The sequence below is a fragment of the Furipterus horrens genome, unplaced genomic scaffold, assembly GCF_987537825.1.
Source record: "Furipterus horrens unplaced genomic scaffold, mFurHor1.1.pri manual_scaffold_12, whole genome shotgun sequence".
NCBI lineage: Eukaryota > Metazoa > Chordata > Mammalia > Chiroptera > Furipteridae > Furipterus > Furipterus horrens.
In genome coordinates, this window is record NW_028327182.1 from 43,361,418 (window position 1) to 43,385,304 (window position 23,887).

A 23,887-nucleotide genomic window follows, 5' to 3' on the forward strand; every position below is an offset into this window, starting at 1 on the left:
TACCACTCCCACGCCTCCTCAGTGAGGGACAAGATCACACCTGAGCAGTGAGGTCACTTATCATCGTAACTGTGGTCAGATGGCTGTGGACTATTAGGATCCTCTGGAATAAAAAAGAAACCCAGACAGAAGGCTCAAGAAACCAAGGGTTTAACCTTGCCTTTTGTCTAGTTTTAGGGAAGGAATCAAGATGAACGCAGAAGTGGACTCACATGTGTGGACTAAGAGATAGGTAACAGGATGACTGTAGTATTGTTTGTGCAGAGAATGACTGGAAATAACTTAAGTGGCCACCAACTGAAGAGTGGATAAATAAATTGTGCCATTGTCATTCAATGGAATTCTACTTGGCATAGATGAAAACATGTATGTATCAACATATATGAAAACAATGTTGAGTGAAAACAAAGCATATTGCAACATGAAAGTAGTTATGTACATAGTATACTTTTTATATAAACATAAATATAGTTTAGGTACAAAACATGGACTAGTAGGGTACTTGTAAATTTATGATAATGATGGCCTCTAAGGAGGGAGGGAGGGACACAGGACTGAAAGTAAGGAAAAGGGGATTTCAACTTTATCTGTACTGTTCTCATTTCTGTTATTAAGAAATATTTGAAGCATATGAAAAGGTGGTCAATTAATTACTTTTTAGGGAAATGTAAATTAAAGCCACAGGAAAAAGGAACAATAACACTTCAGTAAGAACCAGTACACATTCACCCGAATGACTAAAATTAACAAGTCTAGCAATATCATATGTTGACATAAATACGGAGCAATTGGAATTCTTATACATTGCTAGGAGGGGAGTGTAGATTCCTTCAACCACTCCAGAAAAAGTATCTTGGAAAGCTAAGTGTGTGCCTCTCCTGTGATTCTGGAATTTCCCTCCTAGGTATAAACCCAAAAGAAGTATTTACAGTATTCCCTCACTTATCGCGGGTATTACGTTCTAGACACCTCCCCCCCGTGACAGGTGAAAATTCGGGAAGTAAGAACCTTACATTTATTTTAGTATTTATATATATTTTAAGGCTTTATAAACCCTTCCCACACACTTATAAGCTGTTCCCAATCCCTTATTAACCTTTCCCACTCTCTTATTAACCTTTTCCACACTTTTATAAACACTGCTATGTTCTTAAACATATTCTACACTCTTACATCTGTATAACTTTAACAATATATGTATACATTACCACAAAATCCCATGATATAGTGAAAAATCCGTGATAAATAATTAAATATAATATTTTAAAAAATCCTGCGATACAGTGAGGCCACGATAAGTGAACGGCGATATAGAGAGGGACTACTATATGGGCACCAAAAGAAATGTACAAAGATGTTCCTAGCACCTTTAATTGGTCAATGACTAGAGATAATTAAAGCAATTTGGTTATTCTACTTCTAGATGTATATCCTAGAGACTCTTAATCATGTACACACGGAGACATGTGAAAGAATGCTCATTGCAGCACTATTTCAGATAACAACAGCACAGCCACCACCACCAGGAACAGCAACAACAACGAAATAACAACTTAAATGCCCACCAGCAGGAAGATGGAGTAATACTACTACAACGTTCATAAATCTCAGGCACATCATTTTAGGCAAAAGAAGCGAGACATGAAAGAATACACAGATTTTGTTTAAGGAGTTTTAGAATTGGCAAACTAGTCTTTGGTGACCAGAATTCATAATGAGTTACCATAGGTTTTACTTATTGACTGGAAAATGATGTAAGGATATTTATGGGGTGATGATAAAATACTACACCTTCATCTGGATGGTAATTATACAGGTTAACATTTGTCAAACTGTATACTCAATATTTGCATACTTTGTTGTAAGTTATACTTCAAAAAACATCTTAAGCAAAATAATAAAATATTCACACGTGTTAATTCTTAGTGGTTGCTACATAGAGTGCTATTACCCAGTTCTCTATATTTTCCTGTATATTAATATTACAATTAGGAAAGAGAGAGAAAGCAGTAGTGTTTCATAACCAAAGTGACACCCATTCCAGAGGAGGTAACACTTTGAGTTTGTGCCCCTTGCCCAGCCATCTCCCCAATGCTTGGGTGGGTTCCCTTACAATGGGGAGCAGATGACAACAACCAACCAACCAACGTCTCCTGGTGGAGATGAGGTTATCTTCATTGTCACTTTCTCAGTAACCTGACATGGCTGCCAAAAACTGGGGCTGTTTTGCAGGCTCTTTTGAAGATCAGCTTGGCCAGTTCTTCAGCTGACAGGGACCCTGAGCCACAAGGCAAGAGCTGGGTTGGGATATTCGCCACCATGCACCCAGCCCTGGCCAAGGAGGGGGAGCTGCAGTTCCTTACTCTCAGCTGCTAGATTGGCTGCTGCTCTGCTAGTGCAGGGCATCACCAGTTGGGTGCCATAGAAGCTCCAAGAGCATGAAGAAAGGAAAGGGGGAAAAGATATTTTTAAAAGGGGAAAAGAAGAAAAAAAGAAGTAAAATGAAGGGTGCACATGCTTTGCCCTGGCTGGGTGGGTGGCTCAGCTGGTTGGAGTGTTATCCCATACACCAAAAGGTTGTGGGTTTTATCCTGGATTGAGATGCCTAGGGAAGGCAACCAATCGATGTTTCTCTCTCACACTTCCTCTCTAAAATCAATAAACATATCCTTGGGTGAGGATTAAAAAAAAAAAAAAATCACATACCTTGCCTTGTTGCTTTAAGGACCTGGGTTGTCTGCTTCCTTATGTGAAGCCTCTTCCTCCTGTCTGCTTAGTTCTTCATCTTACACTGTGTAAGAAGGCAAGGTGTGGGAAAGCCCAAAGCAGCTCTGAAACCAGACAGGGGCTGCCTTTCCATCACTATCAACTGGCAGGCTACGACCTCTCTGCGCCTCAGTTTCCTTACCTGTAAAACAGAAGCAGTAATTCCACCCCTCAGAGTTGCTTTGGAGCTGTAAATGGTGCATGCCATGACCTGACTTTGGCGGCCCTTGATAACCAGGATAAGGTGCCTCGCTTCTCCCTGAGGCCAGAGACCCTAGCAGCGAGTTCCAGTAGAACCTTTAGCGACGATAGTTGTTGAGTACTTGATATGTGTCTAGTGCGACTGAGAGACTGAACTTTTCATTTAATTCTATTTTAATTGCTTTACATTTAAATAGCCACCTGTTGCGAGAAACCACCGTTTAGGGGAGCACAAGAGGTACTCTGCACCTACGCAGTCATTTCTTCTGCTAACAAGACCTTCCCGAATAAAGTCGGGGCTGGGGGGGCGGGGGGGGGGGACGCCTAGGACTGTAGTCAGGCCCCAGGCTTCGGGCTGGGAGCAATTAAGGTTCGTAAACTCGTGGTCTCCATCGGCTTCTGTCCCTCTTTTTTCCACCCTCTCCACACATAACTCTTAATTCCCTTGAGGGAGTGGAGTGGGACGCATGGGAGACTCTGGGCCTCCCAAGGCTTTCGGCTACTTTATTCTTCGTAGTAAACCTGGGAGGCTCAGCATTTCCATTCCACACATGAGAAAACCGAGGCTGGAGTAGGTTCAAGGCACACGGCAGGAAGCAGAGGAGCTCCAGCCCAAGGGTAAACTCTTTGGGGCTCTGGTGATAACAAAGACATTTTCGTAAGTTGTGTTGTTAGGGGCCGCGGGGAAAGCGGTGGGTAAATATTTAGGGCTGTAACCCGGGCTCCGGCCACTCCTAGTCACTGCGGTTCCCTGGCGGGCGCTTAGCGAGGGAGGTGTCTGGGGACAGGGGCGTCCCCGAGCAGAGTCTGGGATCCACGCTGAGGCCCCGCCCAGCCCCGCCTCCACCAGCGACTATAAGATGCCGGGGCTGCGGTGGCTGCAGCTGGTGAAAGTGTGCGCCTGGCGGACCTTGCTCGGAGAGGCGCGGCGGTAGCGCTGCCCAGCGGAGGTGACAGGCAGAGTGGGACGGCGAGCTACGGAGCATCGCTGCCTCACTGCGAGCGTCCCACTGTTCCCGGGCCAGCACCTCGCAGGACCTTCGCCTCGCGCACCGGGCTGAGTCCCCCTGGCTGAGCCCGCCTATGAAGCCGCCCACAGCGCAGGACAGCCCAGCGGCTGCCTCGGCAGCAGGTGAGTGGGGGTCCCCTTAAAGCCCTGGGTCCACAGGTGGAGGTGGGCCGGGGAAAGAAGGGCGATGCCGCCTCGTCCCTTTACATTCTACTTCCCCTCCATCCACACTGGGGGAACCTGCCCCTGGTGGGTTCAGCTTCTCTCCCCACTCAGGGGTGGGGATCCGAGGCCGACACTCATCGGGCGCATCCTGACTCAATTTTCCCACCGCGACCGGGTTCGCACACGCCCCCGGTGGAGCGAGCGTGGGGACACACAACCGGCAGCGCGTGGGAAAGAGTTCCGCTCTATTAGCTGGGTGACCTTTGGCCTACAGCTTTACCCGCTGGAGGATCAGTTTCATTATCCCTGAAATGGGCATGATCATAGATCCGGCTCCAAGCGGTGGTTAAGTATTAAAAGATAAGAATCAAGCACAGCGACCACGTGGCTGTCACTTGCCAAGCGCACAGTGAATGTTAGTTATCCTCAGGAATGGTGGAGGCCCCCTCCAGGCGGGTCGACCGCCCCGTCCGCTTCATCTGAGCCCATGGTCCCTGCTCCCAGCCCCAGTCTTGGACTCCACGGCCACTGGGGACCTGACGGACGCGCTGTGCGAGTTTGACGCGGTGCTGGCCGATTTCGCATCGCCTTTCCACGAGCGCCACTTCCACTACGAGGAGCATCTGGAGCGCATGAAGCGGCGGAGTAGCGCTAGTGTTAGCGACAGCAGCGGCTTCAGCGACTCTGAGAGTAAGTATGTCTCCACCAGGGAAGGTGCCCAGAACCGTGGAGACTCCCCATACCCGTCCGCTAAAACGCAGGGGCTTCGGTTTGTATATGTGTAAACCCTGGGGTGGGCGGGGCCCAGCGAAGTAAGCCCTACAGCTCAAAACAGTCTCTGGGATGCTGGGAGAGTTGAGTCGCCAGGGTGGTAGACCCAGCAGCCTGGGCCAAGAAACTGGTGACAGTCACGGGAAGGCTCTCGAGGTCAAGCTAGTCCACCTACCACCCGCAGGTGTCACGAGTCAAGGTTTAAGCAGCTTGTCCTGCCTCAACCAGACAGGACTCCTGGGACTCAAGCCTTTCCACAGCTCCCTTTCCTTCTTTCTTTTCCCCCTTCTCTCCCCTCTCCGCAATAACTTTTCAGAGGATGGGTAGCAAGTGCCACAGGAATGGGGGTGGGAGGGAACACGGGAGGGCACAATACTGAAACATTTGTGAAAGCAGAAAAGATTTCATAAACCCCTGTTCTTGGGATTTTTGAAATAACTTCTTGCATTTTCTTTTGGCCCTGAGCTCCCAGACTTGCTGCTCCATTACATACAGTTTTGAAAGACTCCCTGACACTGCTGAGTGCAAGTGTTTTAGGAAGTGCCCCTCTTCCTTCAGGCAGGTCTGCGGAGGGAGTGCTGGCTTTGACTCCCCACTTGGACTGGACAGGGAGCCAGAGAGCAGATGAGCACAGAGGTGCTTCCTGGTGACTTCCAGGGTCTCTCTGTCCTAAACAACCAGGAACTCAGATGTTCTGTAAGGATTATGGATCTGTTTAGGTGTCAAAACAGCGAATTTGGTAACTTTTCAGTATTAAACGATTGTTGGTGTCAAATCCTGGATTACGTATTATTTTTCAAAGTGAATTTGAACTATTCTGGGTTATTCTTGAGACTTCACTCCCTAGATGGCTCCAAGCATAAATGCCACTCCCTTTGCAGTTCTCAACTCTGGAGATAAAGCAATAACCTTTCCTTGTAATTCTCTTCTTCTGAAATCTGAAGTTCTTCCTTGTAATAGGGCAAAGGTTCAGTCCTAGACTTAAACATGAGCTGTCCTCCTGAAAAGGGATAAAGGGCACTCACTACCCTTCAGGGTATGAGTCAGAAACCTGAATTCCAGCTGACTTTTGTTTGGCAGCCTTGCCCAAGGGTTAGACCTAATTGCAGCTTTGAGGAGAAAGGGAATGTAATAGCGTGCTGTTAATTTTCTGTTTTGTATTTTTGGACTTTGTGGCTAATGACCAGGCTGCTTATTTTTAATTTCAAAGAGAAATCTAAAAACTTTTGAAATTGTTCTCGATATCTGTGGCCAAACTGAAATATATCTCCTTCTACTGGGTAATGGAGCAAGTTATTCATGGTGGACACATTCTCTCCCCCACAGGAAAGAGAACTGGGCAGCCTATCTAGCACTGCTCTATTGCAAGAACAGCTTCTTTCTAAACCACAGCTGTATTTGACTGGAATAGGGTCTGAGTGTCCATTCATGGGTGATTGCAGCTCCCTCTGGGTAGGATTTTGGATCTCAGATCTGTTTTCAGAGGTTTCAAGGAGAAGGCACTTGAAACATTCTGGATGGTTTTGGGGGGGTATTTGAAATAATCTGTAGTTGTTCTTAAGGTATGTAGGTATATTTTGCTTTCTGCTTTTGTTGTTAACTGTTAAGTTAAACCTTAGTTTGGTGTTTAGAGAAGTAATGGGGAGGATATAAAGGCAATTCTGATGACATTGGTCTGACAAATGTGTAGTTTGTACCTCATAAGACTGCTCAGAAATAGTCTTGGCTGAAGCAGTGTATATCTAAATAGTAATTTCTTAGGGAAGTATAATATGTATATCTTAATTGCCACCAAGAATTGAGCACAGACATTTGTCATACTCTTTTGTCTGATTTGTCTGTTTAATGTTTTTCTGTGCAAGAGAGTGCTTGAGAGAGGTAGGTCCTACTGCATTTAGTCCATCAAAAGGGATGATGATCATAGGAGAAGGTCACTTTTGCCAAGTCCTTACTGTGATTACCATTACTTATTAGTTCTTACTATTAGTGATCTCTTTGCTGTACCTTAAATGTGTTATCTTACATGATCACTACCACAATTCTATAAGTTAGCAGAACCACATGGGCTCACTCCCTAAGACCTTGCTCTGTCACAGTGGATTGCTGGCTGGAATGGGAGCCAAGTCCTCAGGAATAGACTTGAAGTCCTGTTGGACCCAGATCACATGCTCATTTAGCAATGGTGGTTGTGTTTGAAGGTGTATCTTTCAAGTAGTAGTCATCTAGCTGGGGCAGTGGAGCCCACGCTGAGTGCTGTCAGGACCCTGGGCAATGAGTGGGCTTCAGTGTCTCTAGCTGTAAATTGAATGGATGCTATTAAATAAAGCAATTAGAAATATCCATAGCTCATGATTAGGAAGAAACATTTGCTCTGTTTAATGCTTTCAAGGAAACATTAACATGCATATATCATGCTATGTCACATAGATCACATACACATTGAAGCCAGTATCTTGCATGAAAATGTTAACTTATGAAATTCTAAACCAAGGTTACCTTGGTTTTCACTTGACCCCTATAGTTGTATTGCTCTGAAGATGTTCCCACTGCATTCCTGATTTTTGAAGAACCGTTCCTTTTCTCATTAAAAAAAAAATGTAGGTTTACTTGCATCCATAGGAAAAAAATAGACATTTCTTCTACCACCCAAAGAAGCAAGTTACTTAGATAGGAGAGAAGAATGGATATTTAATAAGGAAATACTCTTTCCTGTTTCCACTTATGGAGTTCTAAGATGTGAAGAGGACCAAAAAAATTGCAAGATAACCTCACATTAAGTGTAGCATTCAAATGGAGTTGATCAAAATAGGCTTGTTCCTTTTCCCTACTTTGGTTCTGACAGGTGATCTCAGGCACCACAGTGGGAGTCGTTTTAACTTCAACAGTAAAAGGCAGTGTAGTTAGGAGCTATGTAGTGTGGTTCAAACTTGATCCTCAGAGGTGCTTCAGGAATTTCAAATATCTTTGGTTTAAACTTATTTTAAAAACTATATTGTTCTGTCAATGTTTTCAGAATTCTAAATGCACAACATGCCTTCTCGAATGTGTTTAAGGTCTGAAGTTTACTGTATATGCTAGGGCTATTATGATATTGCAGGATGAGCAACCAGCTTCCTTGGCATGAACAAGACCTAGAATGCCTGTACATCATCGCCTAGGCTATTCCAGCCTGGCCCTGGGAGAGGAAACCTTATAGATCCTGGGTGCCAGCATAATGCGTAGCATATGGGCTGATTGAGCATAGGAGCCACTGAGACTAGAATCGGAACTTGTTCAAATCATGAAAGAATGGGGAGTTAAGAGCCCTAGGTTGCCCTAGTACTGGGTTAGGAATTTCCAGTGGATGACAGGTCTCACTCTGAAGGCCACCTGGAGAGGTGGCTGGAGGGACTGAGCAGTCTCAGAAGGGAAGCTGAGACAACAGTGGTGGAACTGAGAAAAGGGCTCTTTCTTATTCTATCCCACTTTTAGTGAGGCTGTCAGCATTTAGATTTTTGAGGAGGAGATTCACCATCCCCCATTCCCTGTGGCAAAAGGGAAACAGGTCCAAGGCTTTCTTTTCCTCAGTTAATTACTATAGTTTGCTTGCTTTAAACGTGTGGAATTGTTCTATATTTACAGGAGCTCTGGACAAGGTTCACTGTCTGTGGTTTTACTTCCCTCTGGACTAGCACATGTTGGTGCTAACCCTAAATTACCTCCCTCCCCACCCCTAAACTAAAAAAGCACATCTACCTTTTAAACAAGCCTCTGTTTTTGCAGCTGAGTTTCCTAGGCTCTGCTGGTGCTCCTAAAGTTGGATGTTTGTGTATTCAATGTGCTTACATATCTTATGACTGTCTTAGAAAACTTGGTCCCTGAATTTGAGGTTCCTGGCTTCAAGCACACTAAGTTGACTTGCCAAGGACGTTTTAATGGGGCTTTCAATTGCTTGTGAAATGGGCTTTAGAGCTGATTAAAGTAGGTGTAAGGCTTTAAAATATCTAATGCCTCCTGCCAAAGTTCCCCAAATTATCGCTGTTATGTGTCTCTTAAGCCCCTGTTAATAAGTTAATAACACCTGATATCTGGGTGGGGCAATAATACTATCAGCCAGTGACACATTGCTGTCATTTTATTTGACTAACTGACTGTTAATAGCGTTCAGGGGGAGTGAAGAGAGCAAGAAGTCAGGCTTTCCTCACCTTTTAATTTACCACAATGCCTAGCATGAGATCTTGTTCATTGAAGGTGCTTAATAAAAATCTGTAATATGAAATTTTATTGGATAAAGGGTAAAGAGAGATCTAGAGCTTGAGTTACTTCTGTGTAGGTGGTTTGTTCTTGGGGGGTTTGTTCTAGGGCATCACTGAAGATAAACTTCTCTTAAGAATTTTGCTACTATTTGAAGAAGAGGAGGAAGCCTGGGCCCAAAATCTTGATTCTGATTATTCTCTGTGGTGACCTTTCTTCTCTTGGGTATTCCATCCTCCATTTTGCCAAGAACTTTAGAATAAGATTGTGAAAACCATAGGTGTCATACGTGGAGCACCTAAGTTATTATCTCCTTTTGCAAAAGAAGAAACTAAGGCTCAGAGGTGTCGTGATTAGCACAGGGTCATCCAGCTTTCACACGGTCTCTTATCCCACATTTGTATGGTGGCAGCTTCTGCTGGGCCCACAGTATCTTTGGGGCTCTCGAGGTTGTCCTTTTCATCTTTTTCATGAATGACATTTGTAGAATATTATCACAGGGTGGAACTAAACTCTGGGACAGTTTTGGCTCAAGGAAGCTGGGGTTCATTTCCTTTTGATGGTTGAACGTTTTGGAGCCTGGAGTCAAGTTAGGCCCAGATTGTGCACAGGAATTCTTGGAAAGAGAGAGGCATCAAGGTGTATCCGTGAGCTAGAATGTGCTCTAACATGTGTATATGCATGTGTTTTTCCCCTTCTAAAGGATGAGTATATGTGGATGTAAAATTGCTGGAGAGTTGGAGCAGAAGAGAGATGAAATTCCAAAGTCAGGGCGAGGGCCTATGGTGCAGGGTAGGGTAGAATAAGGTGTGGTAGAGAAACTGGCTCTCCAGGGCCAACTGTCTCTGGGAGATAGAGAACAGAGGTGTGGCTACTGAGATCTGGGCCAGTGAGTCTCTGGCTTTGGCACTCTGGGCCAAAGATGGGGGTGAAGCTCTCAGATGTCCTTTGGAGCCAAAGATAATGTGCCAAAGACCTTGTGTTCCTTCCTCTGGCTCAGGAGTCTGGGCACGAGGCCTGCCTCTCCAGGGCCCTCTGTGACTTTCCTGCCCCTAAGTCTTGCATCATTTTCCCCCAACAAATTTATGGTGATTCTCCTGACCATTGCATGGTGATAAATAGTAACACCCCACTGTATGGGCTGCAGTGAACACAACTACTTTTCTGTATGTAGGAGAAAGACTTTCCCTTGAGAAAATCCAGACTGCTCTAAAGGTGAACTTGCCGACAAGGCAAACAGGAGGAGCTTCCCAAGCTGAGTTTCACTGAGTACAAGGGTCCTGAGAAATATTAACAGGGGTGCCACAAAAAAGTGTCCCATGACCAAGTAAGCTTGGGAAAGAGGACTTTCTTTATCCCAAGACATCCCAGGGATGTTAAAGTGGAAATGCACAATAGGAATCTCCAAGGGTGCTCAGTGTTTCCCAAACTTAGTTGATCACACAGTTCTTCTTTTCAAAGGACCTGTAATCTGAGGAATATATTTTTGGGGAAATGTGAGAGGTTCAGTGTTTTGGATCTCAGTAGGTGTTCATCAGCAAAGCCCTGAAAAATGATGGGGTGAGCTAGACCTTTTAAGGGAAAAAAAGTTGTGAAGGTTGAGTGTGTTTGGGAAAGTGGGTAAGCTGGGTGTATAGGCTTGGAAGACAAGGTGGCGCTGGACCACCTGGCAGAAGAGGGTGGGAGGAAAGGGAGCCAGGTGAGGTACCTAAGAGTATGTATCAGGCATTTAGGGATGAAAGTAATTCTGTTGGGCATATCTTTTTAACTTAGTCATGTTCATTCTTAGTTAAGGGGACCAAAGGAGGATGTTTTGCCTCCTCCTGGCCTGGAGGTAGTTGGATTAGGTGAGTGAGTCTCATGGAGAAGTGGAGGCTGGCCAGGCCCTCATGATTCAGCTTCCCTCTCTCACCTGAAGAGCCTTTCCTGAGCTCATCTCTGCTATAGCTGTGGCTGGCTTTGTGTTTTGTTTTAACCAGGAAGACTGCTACCTTGTGACTTCAGTGGCCACATCCTGCTTCCGCTGTCTGCTCTGCCTTTGAGCCCACTGCGCTGGTGCAGCTCAGCCAGCTGCAGCTCTCCTTGTCACAGCCAAATGGCTGGGCTGCCTGTGGCCTGGTTTCCTCTCCCTTGGCAAGAGTCAGAGAAATAGAATCTCAGAACTTAAGAGCTGGAAAGGGCTTTAGGGATTATTTAGTCCATCTTCCCATTTTATTGATGAGTAAGCTGAGGCCCAGAGATACTATCTTGCTCCAAGGCACTCAAATGCTTACTTAGTAGCTGAGTGGTTTCCTTGGCTTCCAGTACAGCCCTGCTTCTGGGACTTTGCCTTGCTGTCGCTCTAGTCTTTGTGGGTATGACAATGAAATAGCCTGAAGTGTCTCTAACAGACAAGCTACAGGAGGAGAAATTGTTATCTTTGACCCTCTACCTTATCCCCAGAGTGTAGGCACATGACAAAGATTCTCTTTTGAATAGGCAGGGGACATTATGAAGTCATGAGATCCAGCCTTGTGTTTATATTTTAGGGGGTTCAGACGGCAGAAAGGAAATTTTTTTAGGAAAGATAATTCTCTATGTCTAAGATACCAAATCAGTCTGGTGTTGGTCAGACACCTGGGCAGTGGGCTGCTGTGCATTGCAGAGATGGCTGGTTTGGTCATGATAACTCCATTACACCCTGCCTTTGGTGTGTATGAATGGAGACACCCACTCACACACATGCACAAGCACACTGTCCTGTCTCACATCATTTTGGGCCATAAACATAAAATCTAGAAATCAACCTGTTTTCTTTACTAGAAACATCTTTTGCTTCTTCTGGAGATAAACTTGTTGGTTATCAACAGACTGTAGACTGACAACCTTTTCTGATGAGATGTTTTCTCTCCTAAAAGGTGCAGATTCACTTTATAGGAACAGCTTCAGCTTCAGTGATGAAAAACTGAATTCTCCAACAGACTCCACCCCAGCTCTGCTCTCTCCCACTGTCACTCCTCGGAAAGGTGAATTCATTAGTTGGAGTTGGGTTTTTTTCTTCCTTATTCCCTTCCCCTTCTCACTGTCTTCTCTCTTCCTCCTTATCCTTAATCAGTCTTTCCCAAATATGAAGTGAGTAGATGACTACTATCTTAGTACAATACAGTATGAAATGGAATTTGTTATTTTTTAAATTTATTTTTTATACAAAGGGGCAGGCAGGGAGAAAGAAAGGTAGAGAAACAGCTATGTGTGAGAGAAATGTTGCCTCTCATATGTCCCCAACCGGAGACCTGGCCAGCAACGCACGCGTGTGCCCGGACCAGGAATCAAATTGGTAACCCTTCTGTTCACAGGCCGGTGCTTAATCCACTGAGCCACACCAACCAGGGCAGAATTTGTTGGGGGTTTTTCCTTCAGGATTTTGGTCAGTCTGAAAATGAAATCAGATACTATGCCAGGAGATGGGACTGTGGGGGATGTGTGTGGATGGTGGTACAAAAACCGAATTCACAGAGAGGAAGAAAGCTTGTAGACTCTAGATTCTGCTTTCTCTCCTGCGGTGGCCTCGGGACCATGCCAGAGGATAGTGCTCTCCCTAACTGGTTGGGTCTAGAATTTAAAACTCAGCAGTTAGGCTTTGCAGAAAGTAGGATCCTTTTTATTGCATAAATTATTTAACCAATGACTTCAGATTACCAATTTAGCAATTAAATGGGTCATCATTATGAGACAAGTGATGATCTAACATAATTCAGAATAGTAGCTCCAGCCTGTCTGTGCTGTGATATTAATAGACCTAGAAATTTTTAAAGATGTATGAACAGTTTATTCTTCTTATTTATTTATTTATTTTAAACTAGTGAAGTTTCTCCAGCTAGAGAGCTGAATGTTCTGTTATAGTGAACTGGGTCCTTTTGAAGACAAAAGGAGTTTTATTTATTTATTTCTTAAGAAACATTATACTTGCTGGAATAGTTGCAGAATGTAATAAAAATGGAGCATAGTTAAAAAAATATGAAGATTCCATCACTTTTCTCACTTTGGCTTAAGGCAGAATTTCCCTCTTTTTCAAAAGAGACATTTAAAAATTCTCTCAGCACAGCAATATTAGCAGCCGCTAGGGACTCCGCCATTGTCTAGCCCTCCGTCTGTAACTGATCTGTTGAATTCAGAAAGACAGAGCAGTCTAGAAAGTGGTTTAAAGCATGCCCAGATCTGCTACCTGATCCTCAAGAGGTGGGAATTAAAGAGGGGAACAAAGCCCTACTGGCAAATTGACTTTAAGAGCTAGGAACAATAAGCCATTTGTAACTAGCAGGGATTAATACAAATATCCAATAATGCATTTCAGAGAAGGTACAAATGATGAACTCTACAGAAAAAAGCAAGATATGCAGAAAAAACTATGTATCTCAGGATGTAGAGGGAACAAAATCAGGGTAAAGACTCGTTACCTCCTGCTGGCACCTGGGAGGGGTGAGAGAAGCCTCTGTTGCCTGCCCTGTACCACTCTGATCAAAGCAGCCACTCTCCAGGCATTTCCCACTGGAGGGACGCTGTGGGGCCTAAGGTGGCAGCACAAACGAGGAAGCGAGGAAGTGTCAGAGAGGGAAGTGCGGCAGGAGTCACAGGACCTGGGATTCCATTTCACACAGGCCATGCTTACTGAATATTTTTGACTGATAACTCAAGTCCTATATAATAAAAAAAAAATATCGAAACCTTTTATCTTCCTTCCTTGCTCCTCACCCCCACCCCTCGCCCGCCCTCCCCAACCCAGTTTCTCCTCCCCAAACTTTGAGGGCCTAGAAGGGAGATTCTTCTTCAAAATTGCTGGGGTGGGTGGGAGGGATGAAAGAAACATTTAAGCTACTCTTCAGAGTAAGTTTCTGAGTCGACTGTAAGTAAACATTGGAGAGACACTTGGGGTTGGTACAGGACACTCTTCACCAACATCTCTGAAGATACAGAGATGCAAAACAGGGTTGTATAAATCGTGGAAAATGCGGGAGGCATCAGCTATCTCTGATACGGGGAAATTGAACTCCTGCTGTTGTTTTTCAGCCAAACTAGGAGACACAAAAGAGCTAGAAGACTTTATTGCTGATCTTGACAGAGCATTAGCAAGTGAGTACATGCATGGTATTAAAAAATCAAACAGAAAACTAACCGACACTTCTGATAAAGTGCTGTAATGTTTACCAACTTGCCTGGGGGCAGGAAGTTACACCATAAGGCCTCTTTAGGTTCCCAAACAGAACCCTAGTGGCTCAGAAAGAAATCACAAGGATCAGTTTGCCTTAAAGTAGACTGTGTGCCTGTTCAAACAGCGAGAACAGACCACCAGCCAACAATGGCATTTTGTTTGAGAAATGGAGAGTAAAGTAGTATAGTTGTTAGAGCAAGATTGGAGCTTTACCTTCACAATGCCTGCCAGGCTTTTCACAGAAGAAATTAGCTGATTGCTGTGCAAGCATTATGCTGACAAGCTAGAGGGTTCCATCCCATGGGCCAGGGAAATTTTCCCAGGATAGATCCAGGGGCTTGGTGAGGTCAGACTTCCAGAGGGTTGGGTCCCAAGAGAGAAAATTGGCTTGGGGAGACCTTGTAACCAAAGATCCACCTCAATTAATGAAAGACCTGTAGTAAGTATGTGATACCTGATTTTCCATTTGACCATTACACAATGATAACCCATTTTGTGTGACCAAATATGTTGTAAATTGAAGATATCTGATCATAACTGCAAGGGGGAGTCTAGAAGAAGGCATGGGAGACTCAATCTACACACTCTGTTTCAAATGGACAGGATTGCAAGAGCAAGAAGGACCAGCTAGAGCTTTGGATATAAACGTTTCAACACTTCTACTCTTGGGGGGCTTCGTTGGGTCACAGAGCAGGCTTGGAGCATTTTGTCCTAGCCCCTTACTTTTTCTATGAAAGAGTTGGTTTAAAAATAACTTGTTAACACTATTTCAGACAGACCTGAATATTTGGTGGAAAGGCCTGTGTGGTCTCTGCCTGCAGATTTGATGGCCCATTTTCTTACATACTGTGCTATCCTACATCAGAAGATCAGGGCCTGTTTTAACAGATATTTTTATAATTGCAGCTCAGTTTATATTAGACCCACATACAAGCCTGCCTACTTCATAGAAATTGCAGAGGGCTGGCCAGTCATACCAGTTAATCTGATACACATTATGTGGGAAGCCTGCCATTAAGTTTGTTGCTTTGATGCATGTCTGAGATGGTGGTTGAGCATAGGAATTGTAAACCTTTGTGAGTGGATAACCTTGTCTATCCTATTTACAGGTATGTGAGAAAGGGAGAAGTTCTGGGTCCTTTCATCATAAAGGAGAAGCTTCAGAAAGCTCTGAGGACCTGGTAAAATCAGTTCCAGAATTTGCTGCCAGAGGGAACAGAGATGCGCACTCACCTACCACCAGGCCATTCTCAGGCTGGTCCTAAAACTAGCCTTCGGGCTCATCTCTGGTCAATTTCAACAGTGAAACTGACTTCTTTTTTTACCTGCTTGCAGCATATTAGAACACACCACACATGCTAATATCGTATTTTCTCTTAAAACATAGCTTTCCTGTAATTTAAAGTGCTTTTATGAAAATATTTGTAATTATATATAGTTGGAAACAGTGATATGCTTTTCTCAGTATAATATATTTTTGTATGCAAATAAAATTTGAACTGGAGTCTCTATTTTGTAACCTTTCATTTTTTATTTCTTTCAACATATTGCCATTTAAATACTATTCTAGTGGGAATACATGCTTCATGACTTATAACAAGGACCTTGAATGTTGTCAGTTGTACTAGACAATAGGATGGTAAACATGAAGTGATACTCTGAAACTCATTTCTGCACTCTAGAGGGAAATATTGACATATGATTAATGGAAAATTTTAATTTCGAGATTGCAGTTTTGATGGTAGTTTGGTTTCACTTCTATCTCTGTTCTCCTCTCCTCCAATTTAAGGGCAATATCATTTTCATTCAATCCAAGACTTAAAAAGAGGGAGTGTTTGGGCAGCTGGAAGACTTAAAAATGATGATGCTCTTATAAATCTCTGTGCTAAGGAAGATTTGATGGCGCTGGCCTTGATGTTTAGCTGGCTTCAGTGGGGCCAGAGGGGCCAGATGCAAGGTCTTTCATAGTGGGGGTTTGTATGTAGAAGCCAGTGCTCATCCCCTACCCCCATCTGCCTTTTTTGGAGGATGGGGAGAGGTATAAAACAGGAAAGTTCATAATTTTCTTATTTCTGGTTTTCTATTTAAAAACCTCTAAAATAACTAGGTATCACTTTGATAATCAAATCAAGTTAAACTCTTATGTTCTTATAGTACTCAAATCCAAAACTTAGCTACTTATAGTTTTATTTATATTTTCAAAAGAACTATGATATTTGATTTTTTTTTTAAGGACATTGGGAAATTAAATTGTCTTTTAAAAACATTTTTCTTTTCTCCAAGTTTCTGGGAAAGCTTTTGGGTTGAACCCATACATTTTCTTGATCTCTTTATTGAGATATAATTCACATACTCTGATATTCATCTTTTTAAAGTTTAAAAATCAGTGATTTTTAGTATATTTAAAGAGTTGTGCAACCATCACCACTATCTAATTCTGTGTTTATGGATTTGTGTATGCTGGATATTTCATATGAATGGAATAATACAATATGTGGTCTTTTGTGTCTAGCTTCTTTCCCTTACCATATTGTTTGCAGGGTCCATCCATGTTGTACATGAATCAATACTTCAGTCCTTTTTATGATTGAATAATAATCCACTGTATGGATATACCATATTTTGTGTGTGTGTAGATATGTATTTTAATTTCTATTGGGTATAAAACAAGGAGTAGAATTCCTAGGTCATATGATAACCCTATGTTTAACTTTTCTATAGTAGCTTCATCATTTTACATTCCCACTAGCAATATATAAGCATTCCAATTTCTCTTCATCCTTGTCAACACTTGTTATTGTCTGTCTTTTTAAATATAGTGATCCTAGTGGGTGAAAAGTTGTATCTTATTGTGGTTTTAATATGCGTTTCACCAATAGCTAATGATGTCGAGCATCTATTCATGTACTTATTGGCCATTTGTAGATCTTTAGAGAAATACCTATTCAAATCCTTTACCCACTTTTTAGTTAGATTGTCTTTATTATTGTTGAGTTGAAGAAGTTTTCTATGTATTCTATATACAAGACCCTTATAAGACCTATGATCTGCAAATATTTTCTTCTATTTCATCCTTTGAAGCACAAAAGTTCTAAACTTTAGTGAAGTCCAATTTACTTATTTTTTCTTTTCTTACTTGTGCTTTTAGTTCATATGTAAGAAACCATTGCCTAATTCAAGGTCACAAACAATTACTTGTATGTTTTCTTTTAAGAGTTTTATAAACTTATACAGCTCTTACATTATACAAATCTCACATTTAGATTTACAATGTACTTTGAATTAATATGTGCATACAGTGTGAGGTAGGGATCCAATTTCATTATTTTTAAATTATTTATTGATTTTTATTTTTTAAATTCTCACCCAAAATATGTTTATTGATTCTGGAGAAAGGGGAAAAGGGAGAGAGAGAGAGAAGCATTGATATGAGAGAGAAACATCACTCAGTTGCCTCCCATGTATACCCCTAAGGGAGATTAAGCCCGCAACCTAGGTATGTGCCTGGGCCAGGGATTGAACCAACAACCTTTTGGTATGGGATGATGCACCATCCAACTGAGCCACCCAGCCAGGGCCAACTCCATTCTTTTTTAATATTAAACTTCTTGGGTGACATTGGCTAATAAGATTATATAAATTTCAAGTATATAATATTATAATACATTACCTTTATGTTACATTGTATGCTCATCACCCGAAGTTTAGTCTCCTTCAGTCACCATATATTTGACCCTCTTTACCCTCTTCAACTTCCCCTCACATCCCTTTCTTTCTTTCTTTTTTTTTTAAAAGTAAGAGCAATGAGTCCATTTTATGAGTATAATAGTTTTGGCCAGAAATCCTTTAACATCTACCCTAAAAGTAGATACACGGGCAACATTACAAATTATACTTTATTCTGGAGACGTTCTGTTTATCTTGAGTTGGATAGATTTGGGCCCTGTAGATTTGAAAGCTTTACTGTCCAAAATGAAATGGGTAGGCTAACTTCCTGTCATCCAAGCAACTAAAGGGTAAAAAACTGAAGGTTGAAATAAAGGTGTTTGCTTTTTTCTCCTTATGAATCACAAGTGGGCAGTGCAGTAAGACAGCTGTATGTTAAAATTGTTTTGTACATTTATGCTCCAGACAGCCACAAACAAGGTACTTTTTATATGTCTGCCCACTCATGCCTGGAACAAGAATTTTCCAAGACTTGGGGTGATTGTGGCTTCATCCCATAACCAAATCCCCTGTTCCATCATCACTGCTGGGACTTAGAGTTGCAGCAAATGGTCCTCAGTCAGCACCTAGGCCTCTGTGACAATCAGGTCTCTGGTGACTTGAAAAGCTGCAATAAGGGAACTTAGCTGAATCTTCTCATTGGTGCCAACAGAAAATCTATACTCAATTTCTGCCACTTTGATCAATAAATGTATTCAAACTGAAGATGTAAAGTCAACTCTAGGCACAAACAAGTGGATCTCTGTCAGAATACCATGTAATGCCAACCCCTTCAGAGTCTTCAACTCCATAATATTTCTGTAGGCCATGGTGAAGTCTTGATTCAACATCCAGTCCAGCATGTTGGCGACGTCTGACTTGAGCAGGTGCCCTGTGCTGGTGTAGACAGTCTCCTCTGTCACTTTCCCAAAGGCCATATTGGTGCTCTGCAAAATGTTCAGAGCCTATCACATATCTCCACTGGAAAGAGTCACAAGTGCTTTCATCCTGTCTTCACTTATATCAACATTCTCTTTTCCTATAACATGTTCCAGGCGTGGAACCGTGAGTTCAGGAGTCAGGGGACCGAATTGGAATTTTGTACAATGGGACTGCAAGGCAGGGATGATCTTTGACAGATAGTTACAGATGAGGCAAAATCTGGTATTTTCAGTAAATTTCTCAATCACTCTCCTCAAGGCATTCTGGACATCTTGAGTCATGGCATCAGCTTCATCCAGTATCACTAATTTAAAGCCTTTCTTAAATATTGTCCTTGGGTTGGCAAAGCTCAGGATTGGTCCCTGAACAATATCTATTCCTCAGTCATCTGAAGCATTCAGCTCCAAGACATGGAGCCAAATTCTTTGTACAGCTGTTTTGCACAGGCTAGTGGTAGATGTCTTTCCTGTCCCTGGAGGACCATAGAGAAGTAGATGTGGCAATCGGTCTTCACTGATAAATTTTTGAATGGTACTCAAAATGTCCTGATGAGAAATGAGATCATTCAGTGTCTGTGGCCAGTATTTTTCAACCCAGGGCAGGTTCCTGATCTTGGACACCAAGGGCTGCTGCTGCTGCTTGTGCGCTGAGGTTTCCATGGCAGGGTGATGAAGGTGTCTGGATCTGTTGGAGTGGTCAAGCCTCCCAGGGGTCTGCACAAATATCACCCCCCCTTTCTTTTGGTAACCACAACCACCATCCTGCTTGTTGTCTATGTCAATAAGTTTTTTATTGTTGTTTTTGTTTGTTCATTTATTGCTTTCTGTTTTATATCCCACATATGAGTAAAATCATATTCTTGTCTTTTCCATGTGACTTATTTCAGTAAGCATAATACTTTCAAGATCTATCCATTTTGTTGCAAATAGCACCAACTTCATTCCTTTGTATGTAAATACTATCCAGTTGGCATAGCAGTATTTATTGAAAAGACTATTTTTTCCCCATTGAACTGTGTTGGTGCCTTTCTTGCAGATCTTTTGGCTATAAATGTATGGGTTTATGTCTGGACTCTCAATTCTAGTCCAGTTATCTATATGTCTATATTTATTCTAGTACCACATAGTCTTGATTACTATAGACTTGCAGTAAGTTTTGAAATCAGAAAGTGTGAATCTTTTAACTTTGTTCTTCTGCAGAATTATATTGGCTATTCTGGATAACTTGTATTTTCATAAAGATTTTAGGCTCCACTTGTCCATTTATGCAAAAAAGGCAGCTGAGATTATCAGGGAGATTGTATGGACTTTATAGGTCAGTTTGGGAAGTATTAGTTTCTTAGCAACATTGTCTTCCTTCCAATTCATGAACATAAAATGCCTTTTAATTTATTTAGGTCTTATTAATTTCTTTCAACTGTTTTGTAGTTTTCAGTGTATTTCTAATATTATATTCTTTTTGATGTCATTGTAAATAAAATTATTTTCTTTATTTTATTTTCAGATTGATTTTTGCTAGTGTTTAGAAAAAAATACACTTGATTTTTGCATATTGATTTTGTATACTGCAACCTTGGTATACTTTTTATTAATTCTAATAGTTTTTTATGGGTTTATATACAAAATTATACCATTTCCGAACAGAAATAGTTTTACTTCTTCCTTTCCAATCTGAATGTCCTCTTAATGTTTTCTGCTTAATTGCCCTAGTTAGAACTTCCAGTACAACATTGAAAACGAGAGGTGAGAGGGCACATCCTAGACTTGTTCCTGATCTTAGAAGAAAAGCTTTTAGTCTTTCACCATCAAGTATGATGTTAGCTGTCGGCATGTTTTCTTTTTTAATTACAACTTTTCCATGAACTGAAACTGTTTCTTGCTCATGCTTGGGAGGCTTTATCTGCTTTGGATAAATCTTTTTTCATCAGGACACCACTGGCTGGTCGTTCATTGCTAGTATAATTTTTATTACTAGCCTCTTCTGGGATTGAGGACCTACCTGCATTTGGCAGCTCTGTCTTTATGGTCTCCTGGAACACAAATTCCCAAAGTTAGAAGCGCAAGGTATGTGGCCTGTTGTGAGGATAAGGTCAATGGTTTGGGGAGAGGAAGTGGATTCTTTTAGAGAAGTCTTGGGGGGGGGTGGATAGTTTAGTTCTGTGAACCTCTGTTGGATGAATAACTGGAGACAAGCAGAGCTTGTGGGCTGAGTCACAGCTTGGGATTCTGAGATGCTGGAAAAAGTGTTTTCAGTGTTTTCCAAAATGTTTTTCAAGTAGCACATTCCTAGCCTGTTTTGAAAAACAAGTATTAAGGTCATATATACTTCAAAAATGCTGCATGGTATGTACCCCACTTAGAGATTATTATGCACCTTAGTGCATAAATAACTTAGAGTTCAGTCTAGGTTGGTGGATCAGAAAACCCAAAATACACTGTCTTAAACAAAATAAAAGTTTTGTTTTATTTTCCTCACTGACAGCCTGGAGGTGAGCAGTGGAGGTCTGGGTAAGTGGCTCTATGGTGCAAAGTGGCTGCTCCTGCTCTTGTCATCACCTTTACATTCCAGCCAATGGAAAGGAGAACAGGCAAGTCAGCACAGGCTTATTTTTAAATGACATGACTAGAAGGGAGACAGGTTACTTCTGTGCATATTCTCTTGTCTAGGTCTTTGTCAGATGGTCATTCCCAGCTGCCAAGGAGACTGTGAAAAACATCTCTAGCTGGGCAGATACGTGTGTACTCAGCTACAATTAGAGTGCTATTATTAAAGAAAGACAAAGAAAATGGGTATTGGAGGGCAACTACTCACCTCTGCTGGAGTCCTGCAGCACTCCACCTGCTCCGAGACCCCTGTGCCAACAGCAGACCCTTACAAAGTGCTTGATTGTTATCTGGAGAGTGTTAGTCAGTGGGCTTTTCTGGAGTAGAACAAGCCTTAGATTGAGCATGCAGAGCTCTTAGGATGCGAATAGTATGTTTTTGAGTTAGGAAATTTTCTGTTCTAACTTCTGGGAGAAATAGCTAAACCAAAACAAAACAAGAAATATGACACACATCCAAAGTGAGAGGATCCAGTGCCAGCCCAAATATTTATGCACCAGCCAGCCTCTGGGATTGCACAGAGGTACCAATGAAACCTCTTTGGGGGGACGTTGTGACAGAGGTGGGCTACATTGCACATCTGTCCCAGGTGTGAGAAGGCTGTCTGAGTGGAGGGGCTGTTGGTGGTGGTGGGTAGCCTACTGGCAGTCTGGGTGGGGCAGCTGAGGAGGTTCCTCTACAGAAACATCCCTGTGGGAATTAGATTGGAAAAAGGGGGAGAAAATATGGGCTTCCAAACCAGACCAGTTCTCTCTCTCTACCTGGGTGCTATCTTGCGTTCACCCTCCTTTCAGAGGCTCTGTTTCCTCATTTGTAAAATGGGGAGTGTGAGTTCTTGTCTCCTAGGGTCATTGTGAAGATCAAATATAGAAAACATAGTGGGTAGAGCTCCTCACCCTCCTTTTCATATCATGAGGACACTGAGCTCCTGTACTCAAGGCAAAATTAAGCTTCACCTTGAGTGGTCTCAGAGGCAGGTCCAACCCCACTGAAGTCAGCAGATGTTGTCTGATGGCACCAGAGGGAGCAAGGCAGGGAGGAAACACAGGACAAAGAGCCCAGAGAAAGTCTTCAAGTGCGGCTCTGCCATTGGCTGGATCCTGGCCCCTATCTGGGCCTCAGCTTCTTCCAGGTTAAGCACAGGATGGGGAACTCAATGTCCTTGGGTCTCTTTAGCCCCTCCAGTCAGGTGGCTCTGGTTCTTACTTCAGGTTTGTGCTCTTTTCTGAAAAGCAGATGAGACATTTTTCTTGATTTTTCAGTCTGTGTTTCTTCCACACCCTTCTCCAAAATGTTTCCCTGTGTTAATTTATTTGGCTAAGAAGGTTTGTGATGAGAGATACCGAACAGGAAATGGCTGTCAGAGATGCTGTCTGCTCTTTTGTTTTTTAAGGCTTTCTCCTGCACAACTTACCTTCTCTCTGTCGCTTGGTATTTATTTAAGTGGAAAGGGAAAGGGAAAGGGAAACCCATTTTTAGAAGAGAACATTTTCCTTCAAGTTCAGAGTTTACTGAAGGTTAATGATCACACACAATGGCAGTATTAAGTAGCTCCTTTACACCACAGGGCTTTTGCACATGCAGTTCCCTTTTCTCTGTTTTTCTAGTTAATTCTACTTCTTTAGGACTAAGCATCACTTCCTCAGAAAGTCTTCTTGGCCTCCTGGACTGGGTCGGTTCCTTGGAGCTATTCTTGTAGAACCCTCCTTAAGTACACTCACCTTGGTTTGCAAAGACATGTTTGTAAGTGTGATTTTGTTTTTGGTTGACTTCTCCCCACCCTCCTGCAAGTGAACCATAAGCTCCACAAAGGCAAGAACCATCTCCAGTTTGCCTCCCACAGTATCCCCAGTGCCTGGCATGACAGCTGGCACATAGTAGGCACTCAGTCCCTACCTGCTGAATGAATGAGTGAAATTTCTCACTTCCTTTACAGCCCAGGCAGGCCAGCTATGACACCATGACTGTGGGTTGCTCTTTTGCCTTGTCTTCTCACTGGGCCACCCTTCATTTGCAGGTCTTTTCTGCTCTCCCTTCTCCAGGCCCTTGCTTTCACACTACCAAGGTATCCAAACAATTGATCCAGGGCCCTGATGGGTGCTGGGGGCCCAGAACAGTTTCTTTCCCCGCTAGTTACAATTTACTGGAGGAGAAGGGACCTCTGAGGACTGGGAGATGTTTGAGGCCAAAAGGAATGAATCTTTAATGGTGGAACTTCGGGAGAGGTTCCACCATTGAATGAAGGAGAGGGAAAGAGGTGAACTTCCTATCGCTCCAGGGAGATACATGATGTTGGGCTGGCCC

General features: G+C 42.7%; 1 protein-coding gene and 1 pseudogene across 1 annotated transcript; one reads left to right on the top strand and one right to left on the bottom strand.

The window, feature by feature from the left end:
• The first annotated feature begins 4,539 nt into the window (after positions 1-4,539).
• On the top strand, positions 4,540-15,844 carry RGCC (regulator of cell cycle). Its single transcript, XM_090258297.1, has 4 exons — positions 4,540-4,831; positions 12,043-12,150; positions 14,192-14,254; positions 15,443-15,844. Exons 1-4 carry the CDS (start codon positions 4,555-4,557, stop codon positions 15,448-15,450), a joined length of 456 nt encoding a protein of 151 aa, XP_090114423.1. The 5' UTR covers positions 4,540-4,554; the 3' UTR covers positions 15,451-15,844.
• Positions 15,845-18,597: 2,753 nt separating this feature from the next.
• Positions 18,598-19,639, bottom strand: LOC149996082 (replication factor C subunit 5 pseudogene; annotated as a pseudogene).
• Between the last annotated feature and the right edge of the window lie 4,248 nt (positions 19,640-23,887).

What these genes read in the sequence shown, in the direction of transcription:
- RGCC (XM_090258297.1), top strand. Translation starts at nt 4,555, where the DNA reads ATGTTAGTTATCCTCAGGAATGGTGGAGGCCCCCTCCAGGCGGGTCGA. An exon ending in CGGCTTCAGCGACTCTGAGA is followed by an intron (nt 4,832 to 12,042) that starts GTAAGTATGTCT and finishes CTCTCCTAAAAG; the next exon opens with GTGCAGATTCACTTTATAGG. An exon ending in CACTGTCACTCCTCGGAAAG is followed by an intron (nt 12,151 to 14,191) that starts GTGAATTCATTA and finishes GTTGTTTTTCAG; the next exon opens with CCAAACTAGGAGACACAAAA.